The sequence below is a fragment of the Anopheles ziemanni genome, chromosome 3, assembly GCF_943734765.1.
Source record: "Anopheles ziemanni chromosome 3, idAnoZiCoDA_A2_x.2, whole genome shotgun sequence".
NCBI classification, from domain to species: domain Eukaryota; kingdom Metazoa; phylum Arthropoda; class Insecta; order Diptera; family Culicidae; genus Anopheles; species Anopheles ziemanni.
The window spans coordinates 31,434,725-31,448,710 of record NC_080706.1 but is presented as its reverse complement, the minus strand read 5'-3'; the positions used below and the strand labels follow the sequence as shown (position 1 = coordinate 31,448,710).

The following is a 13,986-nucleotide window of genomic DNA, read 5'->3' as shown; positions in this document are numbered from 1 at the left end:
GTATCCGCTTTTCCTGTATGCCGTATTTTTGCATGGCCATAAATGAGATAAAAAACATCAACACTAAAAAGAAACAAAACAATTGCTGACTAAATTGTTCACTCTCGGTGCTGATATGAGAGATCCAACACCACTATCATTAACGCTTATCGGTGTAGTTTAGCCTTGCTTAACATGCACAATGATGTTTTCTATATGTGCTTTAGGTTATGTTTCATCTTCTGACACTTTCAAAGCTAGTCGAGTAAAAACTGTTGAAAAGAAAATTTTGAAAAATCTCAATGCGTACATTTGCGTCACATGAAACCGGGATGGCTTGTAAAATTCAATCTAACATTTCTCTAGAATTCAATAATTCAAGAACGAAAAACAAACCTAGCAGGCGGTATAATGGTTACAAACTGTTTAAAAACGAAAAAAAAGATGGTCAAAGAAGTCGTGCGTGCCAGTCTGGGACCAGGCAATTCGGGGTACAGACCTTAAAACGGATGACGACACTACTCAAGAGATTCCACCTTTAAGATTAAAGCACTGTTGTCGCAACTGATAGAGTTTACCGCTCCGGGGGGCGCACCGACGGAGGTATTTGCGCCGACTGCGTTACTCCCCAGGGGAGAGTGCATCACGGAGACCGTCTGCTGCTGCAGCTGATTGCTCTGTTGGTTTCTTTTCGTTTTGACTTTCGCGTGCCGCTTGTGCGAGCGTTCGATGGCATCCTTCATTTCGGCGACGTACTCATCGTACTTCATTTTGTCCTTAAACCAGGCCACTATGATAAAAGAAAAGATAAACGGAGGTTGAAGGTTAGTTTTGCTTCAGTTGCACTTCAACTGTTCTACACTTTCGGTTCCGCTATGCTCACCGTACAGCGAATCGCTGAACAAAACGACCGAGGACAGTTTGAACTTTTTCCCGGTGTCCCACGTAACGGCATCGAGCACCTCGTCGCTGACAATCGACGTTAGCGCATTGATGACGATATTTTGGTCACACTCCAGTCTTATTTTGGTGAGATGCTCGAACAGCTTGTTGTACAGCGACTCATCGCCGCAGATGCTCTTGTTCAGCTCGATCAGCTCCTTAAGAGACCGCAGTGGAAACTTAAAGCACGATTCTATCTCAACTGCTTGCGTTGCCTGCTGCTGATGATGATGTTGCTGCTGCTGATGCTGTTGTTGTTGCTGCTGTTGTTGCTGTTGCTGATGTTGTTGTTGTTGTTGTTGTTGCTGCAGCGTTGGGTTTGGGTCTACGGAAGTCAATTGACCGGAGACAATCGTCGTTGTCTGCAGTTGAGCATTGCCCGACTCCTGCTTCAGCGCCGTTAGACGAGTTAGACTCTGTTCGGCCACTATCTTCAGTAGCTCCTCGATATTGGACAGCTTTTTCAGTATCTGCTTAATGTCTTCCGACTGAGAGCCGACATTGCTGCTGCTTTGGCATGCTAGACCGGCGCCGCTGTTCGATGAGAGCGAACCGCCCACTCCCACGGACTGCTGTCCGAGCGAGATGATTTGTTGCTGCTGTGCTTGCAACTGCACCTGCACTGTGTGGCTATTTCCGAGACCGACCGTCTGCAAAGTTCCTCCAACGGAGGCGCATGTTGTACTGTTGCTGTTACTGTTTGTAGTAATGCCAACCAACGTTGACGAAGATGACGGTTCCTGGTGCCGCACTCGTCGCAGCTCCTCCGAATCCATGCTGTGATCATCGTCATAGTCGTGGTCACCGGAAGTGGCTGAATTTCGGTGTGAAAAGTGGAAACACAACGCCATAAGCTAACTGTTACTTCTCCGTTGTACTGCAAATCAAATACTTACATGGCTTTTCATCATGCTTGTCCTTGTCACGAAATTTTTTGATGATTATGTGTATGTCGTCGGAGATCGGAATACGTTTCTTTTTCGCTGAAAAAACAGCACAAGGGTAAGTTTCCCCAACGCGAATAGGGTTTGGGTTCCCATAACACCGAAACTAGACAAACTCGAAGCTACTTACATGTGGTCGCATAGTTGTGGCAATTATCCATCGTTTATGGTTCCCTCCTGGCGCGCTGTGGTGGACCTGTTCGTACGACTGGACTATTGAAACTACCAGTGCACTACGGGATGGAGTGCATCCGATGCGTCGAACGTCGGAAAGTGTTGGCGTATAGCATAGACTGCGTTGGTGTGGTCCGTGGTAATTTTCTTATGGAATTTTAGCTCCTACCAATCGCCCACTGCAGTTGGGTTTCGAAAACTGGCGATACAGATTCCGCTATGCCACAAGTTACACTCGAAACGAAGCAGGTGAACTGCAGAGTAAGCACATTGGGAGTCTCCCACACGGAAAAGTCTTGTTGAACAATCGAACAACAAACGAGCGAACCTGGGGATCTATGCAATTAAAAAATGGAAGAAAAACACAGATTGACAGCTGTCAATGGAACCTACCCAAGGAGCTGTACAGAAGGTTGATTAATGCATAAGCAGATTTCAAACTAACCTAACCATACGTTGATCATATTTTCCAACAAACATTTGATCCTCCATAATTTGCTATTCTGGTTTACATTCTAATACCATTAGTATAGTAGAACAAAACATAATAAGGCAAACCTTCTGATGTTTCGGATTCAACAATATGTATTAATCACATTGTATGGAAAATTTAGACGAATGACCGAAGAGGTCAAAGTCTCTAAAATTAAAAAAAAAACACTGTATGAAAAAGGAACTTACCAGTGTCCCCAAATTATTTAACCAATCATAAGGTTTTTGGGGGTCCGCGACAGCCGAGCGGTAGCGCCAGTTAGAAAATCGACCCATGAGCGCCGGGGCTCACCACCTCGACGGCGTGGGTTCGAATCCCAACCGAGACCGGACCCTCCCCTGTACGAGAGGACTGACTATCCACGTACAACAGGGAAACAAGTCTCGTAAGCCCTTAACGGGCAGGCATGACCAACAAGGTCGTTACGCCAAGAAGAACAAGAAGAAGAAGGTTTTTGGAATAGGCCTTAAAATATAAAAAAATATTTTTACGGTTACTAATTTTAAAAGTTAAGAAAACAAACATTTATTAAAAATTTGACCACTGTTTCAACAACTGCGATAACAAACAAATTTAATTTAAGTAGAATTTCACTGCAGTAAACTTATAAGAGAGTGTAATAGCATATCAAACACACATTTGAATTCATTTCTTTTATTCCACTATGAACTTTCTTTAATAATCGTCTTCGGTCATGTCTGCCACGCAAGGGTTCGGTTTAGAACTGCTCCAGGCCGCGAAAGAATGCGTATATTGCTGGGCAGATGTCCTGCAGAATGAAGAAGTTCAGTATTCGTCTATAAAAACTATATATTTTCGGATGTCATAGATAAGGATGTCGTGGATCTGGTACAACCCTAAATTTACGTATAGTTTTCTTTTTAGAAAGACATATCAATCTTAATTTTATTATTCGTTACTACCAACTATATACATTTACCACTCTTCCTGCATGCTCAAGTCACGTGCGAAGAAAAGCACATTCCTTTGTGCAGGAACGTGGGTTACGAAATATTTACAGCCTTCTTACGGAACAGTAACCGCAAACGTTAACTTAATGGTAAATCGACGATATAGCCCGAAGGCATAAATCTAATAAAGCACATTTGAAATAAGGCAAAGTAGCAGCAGCTAATGATAATAGATTAGAATCATTCAAGTCCTCACAAGATAGAAGGTCAAGTGAAATTGTGTTGAAAACCTATGAAACATAACGTTTCTTGAGGCCACTTTCAGTGATAAGGATGGGCCTAACTCTTTCGCTCCCTCGCCCACATAATTTGACTCAGCCTCCATTCCTTAAGATAGTGCTTTATGTTATGTTATCGTGTTTCAGATCGAATCTGGCTTTACATTTATGTTTTATGTTTTCATTTGTATTGCTGCTTGTCTTTTAACGTCGCATCTTCTAAGGATCCATTAGCTAGCAAACATTGTTTCTGTGTACATATACTCTACATCGAGGGACCATTCCATTACATGAAAAGGAAAATTTATTGACTTTCTTTACTTTCGAACGGTTGTAGAAATTATATACATAAATTAGTGAAGCCACGAAGCGGCTTTCCCTAGTGTCCACGGTGTTTTCTATGTTTGAATTGCTAAACTCCTATTATTAAGTTCTCGATCGCTCGATTTATGTGTGTGTGTGTGTGTGTGTGTGTGTGTGTGTGTGTGTGTATATTTATTATTTTTTCAATCAATTTCTAATGCTTTGTAAAAGGTACATATAATGTCGAATCGTCGTTGATTTCGCCCGAAAACTAATTTTGCACACCTTAAATATTCCGTTCTAAGCCAGATCCCTCGCCCTCATGTTCTACGATTATGAAAAATAATCAGATAGAGCTCCCATAGACCATCCGCGTCCGAATCGAAAGGCACACACACACATTGTCCTAGAATAAATTTATTTTGTGGACATAATCAGTCTTTTAGTTGCCGTATGTAAATATATGATTATTAAATTACTAATGTTTGTTCTGTTGCTATTTATGCTCATGTTGCTTCTTCCTCTCCAGTGTCGATTCGACAAATCGATCTATCCGATCGCGATTCCTTATCACGCGCCGCCTGCTTGGCAAACGCTTTATCACTCGCGCAAAATCCGCTCTCTGATCCGTCCTGCCCACATGGCTTTAGTATGTTTTTGGTACCTATTGTGTTCAACTGGACCAGTGTGGAAAGGATGTTTGTATTGCAATTTCCCTTGTACGTTTCTTTTTGCTGCTAATTAGAGGTGAACATATATTTCAAAGAAAACCGCCAACAAATCTCTTTAACCATCCCTCCGTGGAACTCGACAGCTCTGATTGGTTCGGTTAGCTTTTGAGTATTCTTCGGTAGTGTCCTCCCTTGGCCCTAACGACAGTGAAAGGAGCAGCTGCTACGGTGCGAGTTAATCATCACACGTTATCTACATCAAACATAAGAGGCCAACGAACGATACGAATCGTGTCGCTTTCGTACTCAACATTACACTTGATCACTTTAAAAACAAAAAACCCACCCATTGCGGTCATCCCACAATCGTGCCACCTCATGAAAGGGATATGACAAACCGTATGGTGAACACGGTGCACCGGTCGGCTGATCCGTTAATTGTCTTCGTCCGAGTCCCGGTTCACGTGTGCACATTCTGGTTCAACATAAGGTTGCGCAGGCGAAGCAAATTGGCAAGCAGATCTTCGCCCTCGTGCCGCTCCCGTATGTAGTACAGTTTGCCACTGCTGGCACTGCGACCCAGTGGCACGATCGGTTTCATGCTGACCGGCGGATGGGTGCAGGTATCCGCGCCGGTGCTGGCTCGGCGATCGCCCGCCATCGCCACGTGCGTCCCACGAGTACCCTCCTCATACGACAGATTCAACCCGATCGGCTTCATTTGCTGGCGGGGTGGTCCTGGGGCGACGTCCACGTCCGGCACCGTCTGATCATGCCCGGCACAACGGTCCAGCGAGCAGTCACCCGTACTGATGGCGACGAAACAGACAGGCAGTGCGGGAGAAAGAAAAGAGAACAAAAACAAAGCAAAACATGAAGCGGGCGGCTAACAGTTTGACTCATTTAACGGTTATGTTTAAAACGAAAGGATTCCTACGGGTCGACGATTGGTGCAGGGTGGAAAGGTGTACGAAACTGATGGAAAACCATCACGAGGCCTTAATGATGCCCTATGTTTGCCCGATTTTTGCTTATGAATGGGAAAAAATGTTGCCAATTTCGCCATTTCACAATCCCATTCTACCACAATGCAACACACATAATGAGGATGGGTTAGTACACCGATCGCGTTGGCTCGACCGGCGCGGCTACAGCACGCCACACTTACTGGACACATTAGTGGATTCTAGCGCCAGTCGGTTGTGGGTGGATATGCGCTTTTTCTTACGAAAGCTTTTCAGTACCGATGGCACCCAGTTCCAATTACAGCGGAAGCAGCTGAAACGGCCGAATGGGAAAGCCACAGATAACACTGACACGCAGTTTTCATCGCTTGCTAGGATGTTTCTTGTGTTGGAGTGTCGAAAACGGTTAGAAATTTGAATTCGAAATTTTCTAGGTGTGAGCTACTTGAGCGCCGAATCCCTGAACTCATTGGTGTGGTCGATGAAGACAACGAGTTAGATCTATGACATGATCATGCCATTGAGTGTACAAAATAACGCCATATTAAAGCCGAACAGTTCAGCACAGGCTCAGGTGATTCCACAATACCGGTGCACAACCCCAAGATAGACTATAAGGAAGCGAAAGGAAGGAAGTGCTGTTTACTAGATGCATACGACACCACGAGATCAATGGAACTCTAAGTAGTGCAGCGGGGCACTACGCGTGAGGCTGCTGGCTCTCAATGGCACCGTCTCGCGGGTTGTTAAACGTTTCGAAGGACGCCAACCGGTTTTTGGTTTTGCTCTTGGTTTACGCACCTCTACCGTGGACCCACGTTGTTTTACGTTATCCATAATAACCTCTTGACCTAGTGCAGTGTGACGGGCTTAACATATACGGTTAGGTAGTTAAGAATTAATTTGTGATCTAAGAGCAGTGGATATTCTCGTACACATGATAGATGAAAGATTCCCAAAATTAAAGCGTTTTGTATGCGAACAACCTACCCGTCGGTGTCACGTGATCCAAACGGTGCTCTACTCTTTCGCTTTTGGTGCGACCAAATTGAAATAACAAGTTAGTGTACTAGTAGCTGAAGTTACCCCTAACGAATTACTCTATCTACTCAAGGTACCTTTCATGTTCCTGATTCTAGACTAGGCAAAGATCTGTGTTAAGTTAGTTTTTATCGAAGGCAAACAGAATTGATGGCACAAGCAGTGACGGAGAAAGGAAGCAGGAAGCGAGGAGCAATGGAGCAAAGGATATTCTACATTTAAGGGAAGCTTGGTTAAAACTTAGTGTTGAAAATTTACCTCCGTGAAACAGAAAACAAATCACTTTCACTGTCGTTTTCTATTTGCGTGCGAGCTGTGCGCGGGCGGTGGCAGGTGCAACTGGAGCTTGTGCACACATGCACACGAACATACACTCACATACACGAACACAAACGCGCACACATACACACAAACGCAAACCGGTTGGCGTGCACATCTTAGAGGTACTGAAGTGTCCGGTATTGTGTGATCACTGACTACTCGATGCGTGAAAGTTGTCTAACAGTTCTTTAGCACAGCGTCTAGGATGCAAACACTCCGCGACAGAGATGTCTAGAGACATCTCCGTTTGTGGAGAATTTTCAAGGGACCATACGCCATTAAACGATACCCACTTCATTCCGGAACTTTGGAATCCGAAAAACAGTACTTGTGGGTGTCGATAGTTGGTCCTTTCCATTCTCGTCATTCATTCGTGTCTTAGTAGTGTGCAGGATTAGCGTAAGGCAATATGAGCAGACGAGGGATCACCCTATTCAGCGCAAAGACCTCTTGGTTAGATGTGACAGGATTTGTCTTCTTATCTCTTTCCTTCCTTAATTTGCTTTTTTTCTAAACTTAAATCTATCTGGAAAGGGTCGAAGGCCTACAGTGGTTCCACACGGCTAGGAAGTGATTATAACTCCTGGTCCCTGCCTGCCCCCTCGCTGATTTAGAAACTTTTCAGGTGGAAGCACACTCTGCCTGATCCCTTATCGCGAGCAAAGGAAGTGTTTTAACCGATTTTCAAGTCTCCAAAAGGCTAGCTTCTTACACGCTTCGTGACGATCGTGGCGGAATGTTCCCTCGCATAGCAGTATACCAACAGCCGCAACCGAACACCCGTTCTCTCCCAAGTGGTTCGGCAAAGAGTTTTCATGTGCTTAGTAGTGAATAGTGTGAACACTAACGGCTACTTGTTCGAACTATGTCCCACTGAGGGATTTTTCTTATAGCGCTAGATCTAGACGATCTCCGGGTAAACGCGATTATCGTGACTCGGGATTGTTGCCGCCGTCACCGGTAAATGGTGGTGGTGGTGGTGAGTGGTCGCGGTAGTGTTTCTCTGTTTGTGTGTGGTGCTGAGAGGTTGTGGGGAGGTCTAAGGTTGCGGTTGGCTGTGTTTGCATTTACCAGTAGGGCCCCGTTTGTGATTCGACGTTCATGTCAGTCCAGGTGTCCAGAGGAGCACTGGAGTCGACGTAAGGCGACCTGAAGGCACCGGTCGGCGTCGTTGTGCCATTGCGCCCATTATGACCACTACTGTACGCCGCGGCGGACGATAGGAACGCTCCGGAGTCCTCCCGTGGGGCAATGCGGTTCGTCAAGGAATAGTTACGACCCTGTGGGGGAAGGCATGTAAGAATAGGTATCGATAAGAAAACAGGGTTGAGAATGCAAGTATAGATTGCACATCGATACGTACATCATTGTTATCCCAGTACTCGACGCCATCGCACTTGTATGCGGCGCAAAACTCAATCCGTCTGGACTTAGGAGGAAGAGTAAGCTTGAAGGCAAATGTGTCATACAGAAGGTAGGCTGAAACAGCTCCGTTGCCAACCTGTCAGAGAAAAAAGAAACAATTAGCCACTTGAGCTCTGTTTGCCAGTAGGTAATCAGTAAATCATTCTAGTCAGTTTTAGCTGGCTGCAGTGTTTGCCGTTCTTACTTACCACACTGTAGGTGCAGAACGTATCCTCGTGCGTTTTCCAGCTGTCACAGGACGAGCGGATGATGACCTCTTTGTGGTAGGAGAGATTCTTCACCTTCACCGTGCCGACGATCAGCTGCTCCGTCTCTTTGATGATCACGTTCTCGAGCGATACGTTGCGCTCGTCCAGCTTCTGCCGGAAGCGCACGTAGTCGCTGGCGGGCTGCACGAAATCGACCACCCATTGCTCCTGCGGTACCGGGCTGATCATGCCCTGGGTGACATGGGCCAGAAACTGCAGGCTCCAGATCGGCGGCATGTAGGATGGTTCGCTCATTATCCGCACATGTGTCAGCTGTCGGCCGTGGTCATCCGCAAAGACGACCTTCTTTTTGCTTTTGGCGGGGATCTCGCTGGCAAGTGTCATCGTCGCAGCATCCGTTGCCTCCACCGCTGGTATCATGTCTACGGCGATGGGCGGTTCCGGTTCCTCGGGTGTGGTCGGATCGTCGGGACGCACCACCAAGCAGGAACGCCTCGGGGAAGCCGGCCCTTTACCTCCCGTCGGGCTGAGGCCCCAGGGCGGAGTAAGCTGGCGCTGGAGCGGGGGTGGCCCATTTGACTGTGGTTGTGTCGTGAGGTGCAGCGAAGCCGGCCGACAGTAGCTGCCCATGTTGGCGAAGTAGGATGCGGTGCTGTCATTGCCACCGCCGGGTGATCCCGGGGACCCACTACCAGGTTTGTAGTCCGTGGTTGGCAGCGAGTGGCTGTACACGGGGGGGCTTTGTGAGACCAACATTTCCGCAAAGGCTGGCATTCAGGCTAGTTAGCAGACGATGGGGATATCGACGAACGAAAGGTCTATTGGTATTTTTTCACGAACTATAAAGCTACCTTCTGAATGCTCTGTAAATAAAAAAAAAGTTAAAAGAACAACATTAGCTAACATGTCAGGTTGACCGTTGAGTTGGAACGAATCTAGTTCTATTTTTAACAATAAACTTTGTTAACACGAGATCCGTGTGCGACCGATCATATTATTTTAGCTTTGTCTTTTTCAATGTGACTCGATCCAAATTGTAATGGATTCTCAAGGAGAAAGTAGAGAGCATTCTGACGATTTCGCAATGCTGCACTCGGTACCGGCACCAGTTGCATCCGATTACTTTTTACTGTACCACAAGAGTCTTGGTCTGCTAAACCATTTCTTGACGGGAAAGGACACGTACGTCAGCAGTACAATATGATGAGGCAATACAGAAAATAATATTCTCCACAACCCACGCCCTGCAAGGCCGTGTAGGGGTTGGTTTGTGGAAGTTCTATTTTTAAGTGCATCCACGCTTTTATTTCTGCCCGGCAGTTGTTGAGCCGCGGATGCAGAGCGATTCGATGAATCTGCTGCTGATGATGAAGGTTACAAAAAAATACCAATATAGGACATGGTCGTCCAAGAACGAGGTGTTGTAGGAAAGATTTGGTGTTTTTAGAAAGTAAACGGGTTTATTCTTACATGTTCAATAGTTTTAAACTTTGCTTAAATGGTCATTGAAATCAGTTCGCTCTGCAGTTATGCACCGGGTATATGTTTAAAAAGGAGGTTAAAGGGTATCTTTCAGCGATAGTTTGTATACAAAAGAAGAAACGAAAAGATCCATCAATAATATTGCATCTGTAAATGTTACTCAAAGATGCTGAGATAAAACAACGAAAGAAGTAAAATGTGAGAATAAATGAATGAATGGTGGATCCAAAGGAAAAAAAATCTACGTGTTATTGTCATCCAAGCAATCTAATGTATTTATGATGCACATTCTCAGTCGATTTGTAGATTTTTGGCAACTTTTTTACCATCACCTCATTGATGATCGTAAAAAGTCATGTTTTCACCGAACCGGGCAGTTTTTTGCTATTTCTGAGTATTTAAAGAAAACAATAGACGATGCAAAAGAGAGACGACATGTGTCGCCAATTAAAAAATCCACTAAGGAAGTACATTCTTCCCGTAGCGTTTTCCACTTCTTTTCCATCTTCAAGACACTTCGGACAGAGAATATTGAAATTTGTTTACTCATCGTGCATACAAACACGCATGGAGACACTTGGGAGAGATTTGTTGTACATTTTAAATTGTGACGAATTGTGAAGCGCTAGCATTCCGGTGATTTATTTGTTTACGGGGCACACAAATTGTTGCCGTCGACCGACGTCACTTGCAGGGCAGCTTACGATATCAAACATGGACATGGATGGCAACGTTCCTACCGGTATGAAGTTGACTCTCGCTGAGACGTAATGATTGACCAAATGCGGAACAGCAATCTGCTAATCCTCTATCTAGACAGGTTTGTTAATAGGTTAAGTGAAGTGAAGTGAAGAATGGGTAAATTTAGAAACCTGCGCGAGAACAAGAACACATGTATACAACCCTGACGCAATCTGATACGGTATTGCCCCTGATTATCACGCCAGCATCAGCTGACAAAAATTTAAAATAGAGACGTTCCTGATGCTTCGCGCGTGTGGACGCACTTTTTTCTGTGAACGTCTTGTGAGCGAAAACATATGCAGCCGGTTACATCCGTCTGTTCTCCTGCGCCTGCGAAATCTCCCGTTCGTGGCAAGTGGAATTTTCCACCCAAGGAGCCATGGCTCGGCTACTGGCGCCAGCCGGGTTCCTCCTTCGGATCCACCGTGAGATTATTTATTTTTGTCTCCCGCGATGTCATGCGCGAGGGAAACATTCAATAACAACAGCCTCATCTCAGCTGGCCACGAGTCACGCTGTGGAAGGGCCGTGGCTGGATGGGGGAGGAGCCAGAAGGACGGATCGAATTGATAAGGTGTACCCCACCCCAACGTGTGCATCAAGTGAAAGGAGGGGGTGTTGAGCCATAAATAGGATTCGATCGATCACTCCGCTTGATCGAAGCCAACCCGGGATGATCACGAGGATCAGTAGTGCAAAGTGCAAACGGGGCGCCAACATAGACCATTCGATTCGGTGTTGGTGTTCTGTATAGGTTTTTCTCCCACGTCGGCACAAGGTTATCACATTGATGTTGCGCAGATTCCTTCTCGCAAGGGGGCCCTGTACTGTACACTTTTTCGATCTGGCATGTGCATATGGCACGTCTACACGTGACAGTCCCGTCCGTTGCTTCCAGGGCCGGGAGATGTTTCGAGGTTGGCTAGATTCGATGGCACATCTTTTGTTCGGAGACGCAGTACCGCGTGCGAGGTAAAGCGACACCAGTGTGCGTGGTTTTGGTTACAGCGAGAGGGCTGGACATTTGAGAATGAGGATCCCCCGAAGGGTCGGCGCGACTGTCGGCGGTAATGTTCCACACCCGAATGGCCGATTTTCTAGCACCCATCTCAAGGAGGATGTACCGGTTCGTACCCGACATTGGAACTCCGTCTGCCGTAAAGAGAGACAATTTATTTCAATTTTGTCGTTTTTAGGGCAGTGGCCTCGCCATCCTAAACGGCTTCATCAGTGTGTGCCAGTGATACCGGGTAAGCTGCTCCGCTGCACCGTAGTCGACCCCATTGAGAAATCCATGATGGCACAACACGACCGCCAGCCAATTGATGGCGATTGAAATTTTATTCATCAACCAACGGAACTTGACCCGTTGGAGGAAGAAAGAGTATGTAGTTTAGTCTGCTTCGTGTCACCGTTTTTCATTCACGATTGCTTCACCAAAAATCTACCAGTCATAGCATATCACTTGGAAAGAAAGTGACCGATCAAATAACTGAGGCGTTGGAAAGGCTTTAAAAATCTGAGGGCTTACAGTGTTACAGCTTTAACCGTGTCCTCAAGAGCAAAAGTACCGATTGGATCACTGGAACGAAATCGGTGTGCCCCTCAAGGGTGAGCCGATAAAGCCGATGGACAAGCACGGCCACCGTCGTTCCGGTCGAAAAAGGAGGTTATCATTCACCATGCTGGTACGATCATGGATTTATCTCCAGCACTAACAAAGACCTGCTCGAACTCGGACAAACAACAGAACCCGGGACCTCGAAAAGTATCCGCCTCTGCAAGTACGCTCGCCCTTGTGTTGTGCATCTCTGACAAACAGGAGACAGGTTGCAGAACTTGTTTTGACTGACCATACGGGCCAAGCCGGGGACCAATTGGCCTGTGAGGGTCGGCACTGAAGGCGCCGATCGAATCATTCGATTCTGGTACTGGTCTTTCCAGGCTCCCTTCGGCGAAGGCTCTGGAATTCCTTCTGGAACTACCTCTGGAGCTCTCTCGGTGACGTTATCAAAAACCCATTGCAATGGCGAAAGCGGCTGACGGGACTCCCCGTTACATCTTCTCCACACCCGCCCACCCCACCGGGTACGGGTAGGTAGAGGTCGTGACCCCACCAGTGGTGCTGGGTCCTATCAGTCTTATGGTGTGGTGCATGATTTGCCAGTTTTTCCAATCAAACCTGAGTGCGAGCGCCGAAGAAGGAGAAGGGGCAGAGGATGCCTTAAACTTGGTGAGGGTGTGCAGCCCTATCGTTGTGCGTAATCGACGAAACACAAACATCCGCAATAACGAAATTGAGTGAGTTCTTTTTCGTCTTTTTAAAATATCCGTTTATCACGAAGCGTTTATACCCCCAGAAGATTACTGCATCCAATCTGTGATATCTTCCCCGATGTGAGCCGTCGGACTGGCGATCATCTTCCAATAAAACGTTGGACTGACGTCAAACTTTGTACAGATGGATGAGACTGGCAAATAAAAGGCGGTTCGAATGCGGGGGTAATTATTTATACACCCCAAATCTGCAACAACACAACCGGTTGCGGATGTGCATTGACGTGCGATTATTGGGATATCAATGTATATTTGGAACTTGGCATAATGAAGTAAGTTAACGGCAATTCCAGACCTTTCCGGCAGGTTCTGTTTGCCTTTGAGAATGATACACATCAACGGAATTATATCCTCTACACTCGATCGAGCGTTCGTTCGATTGCGCAAGGAAGTTATTTAATTTCCCGACTGGTATTGGATTACTCACATCGATCGTCCGCTGGATCAAATCTGATGTAATATCAAAGTGATTTACTGGAGCTAGATTGGCACCGGTGTCAGGTGCAGGTATATATGTAACCCGCAAGGTAGATCAAGTCTCGCACCAAAAGGCAAATGACCCATCTTCCTTGTCGGTGTACAACCACAATCCGAGCGGAGACCGGTTGTAAAAAGATGCGCGGTCCTCTGGCTGTGTGATGGACCACGGTTAACCATCCTTCCCCCACGACGGGGCGGGTTTCGGGGTGGTATGTAGAAAGTGTCAATAGTTTGGCCGCATCACGCGCATCCCGCATGGCAACCGATGTTGGCTTGGTGCGCGTTCG

At 46.3% G+C, this 13,986-nt stretch overlaps 2 protein-coding genes across 2 annotated transcripts; both read right to left on the bottom strand.

Annotated features, from left to right (window-relative positions):
• Positions 1-289: 289 nt before the first annotated feature.
• LOC131288282 (serine/threonine-protein kinase pakD-like) lies at positions 290-2,328 on the bottom strand. Its single transcript, XM_058317402.1, has 4 exons — positions 1,996-2,328; positions 1,818-1,904; positions 863-1,735; positions 290-769 (listed from the first exon to the last, which is right to left on the bottom strand). Exons 1-4 carry the CDS (start codon positions 2,024-2,026, stop codon positions 498-500), a joined length of 1,263 nt encoding a protein of 420 aa, XP_058173385.1. The 5' UTR covers positions 2,027-2,328; the 3' UTR covers positions 290-497.
• Positions 2,329-4,345: 2,017 nt separating this feature from the next.
• LOC131288280 (uncharacterized) lies at positions 4,346-9,431 on the bottom strand. Its single transcript, XM_058317400.1, has 4 exons — positions 8,636-9,431; positions 8,386-8,523; positions 8,094-8,302; positions 4,346-5,504 (listed from the first exon to the last, which is right to left on the bottom strand). The coding sequence occupies exons 1-4, from the start codon at positions 9,428-9,430 to the stop codon at positions 5,156-5,158; spliced, it is 1,491 nt and encodes a 496-aa protein (XP_058173383.1). The 5' UTR covers position 9,431; the 3' UTR covers positions 4,346-5,155.
• Positions 9,432-13,986: the final 4,555 nt, after the last annotated feature.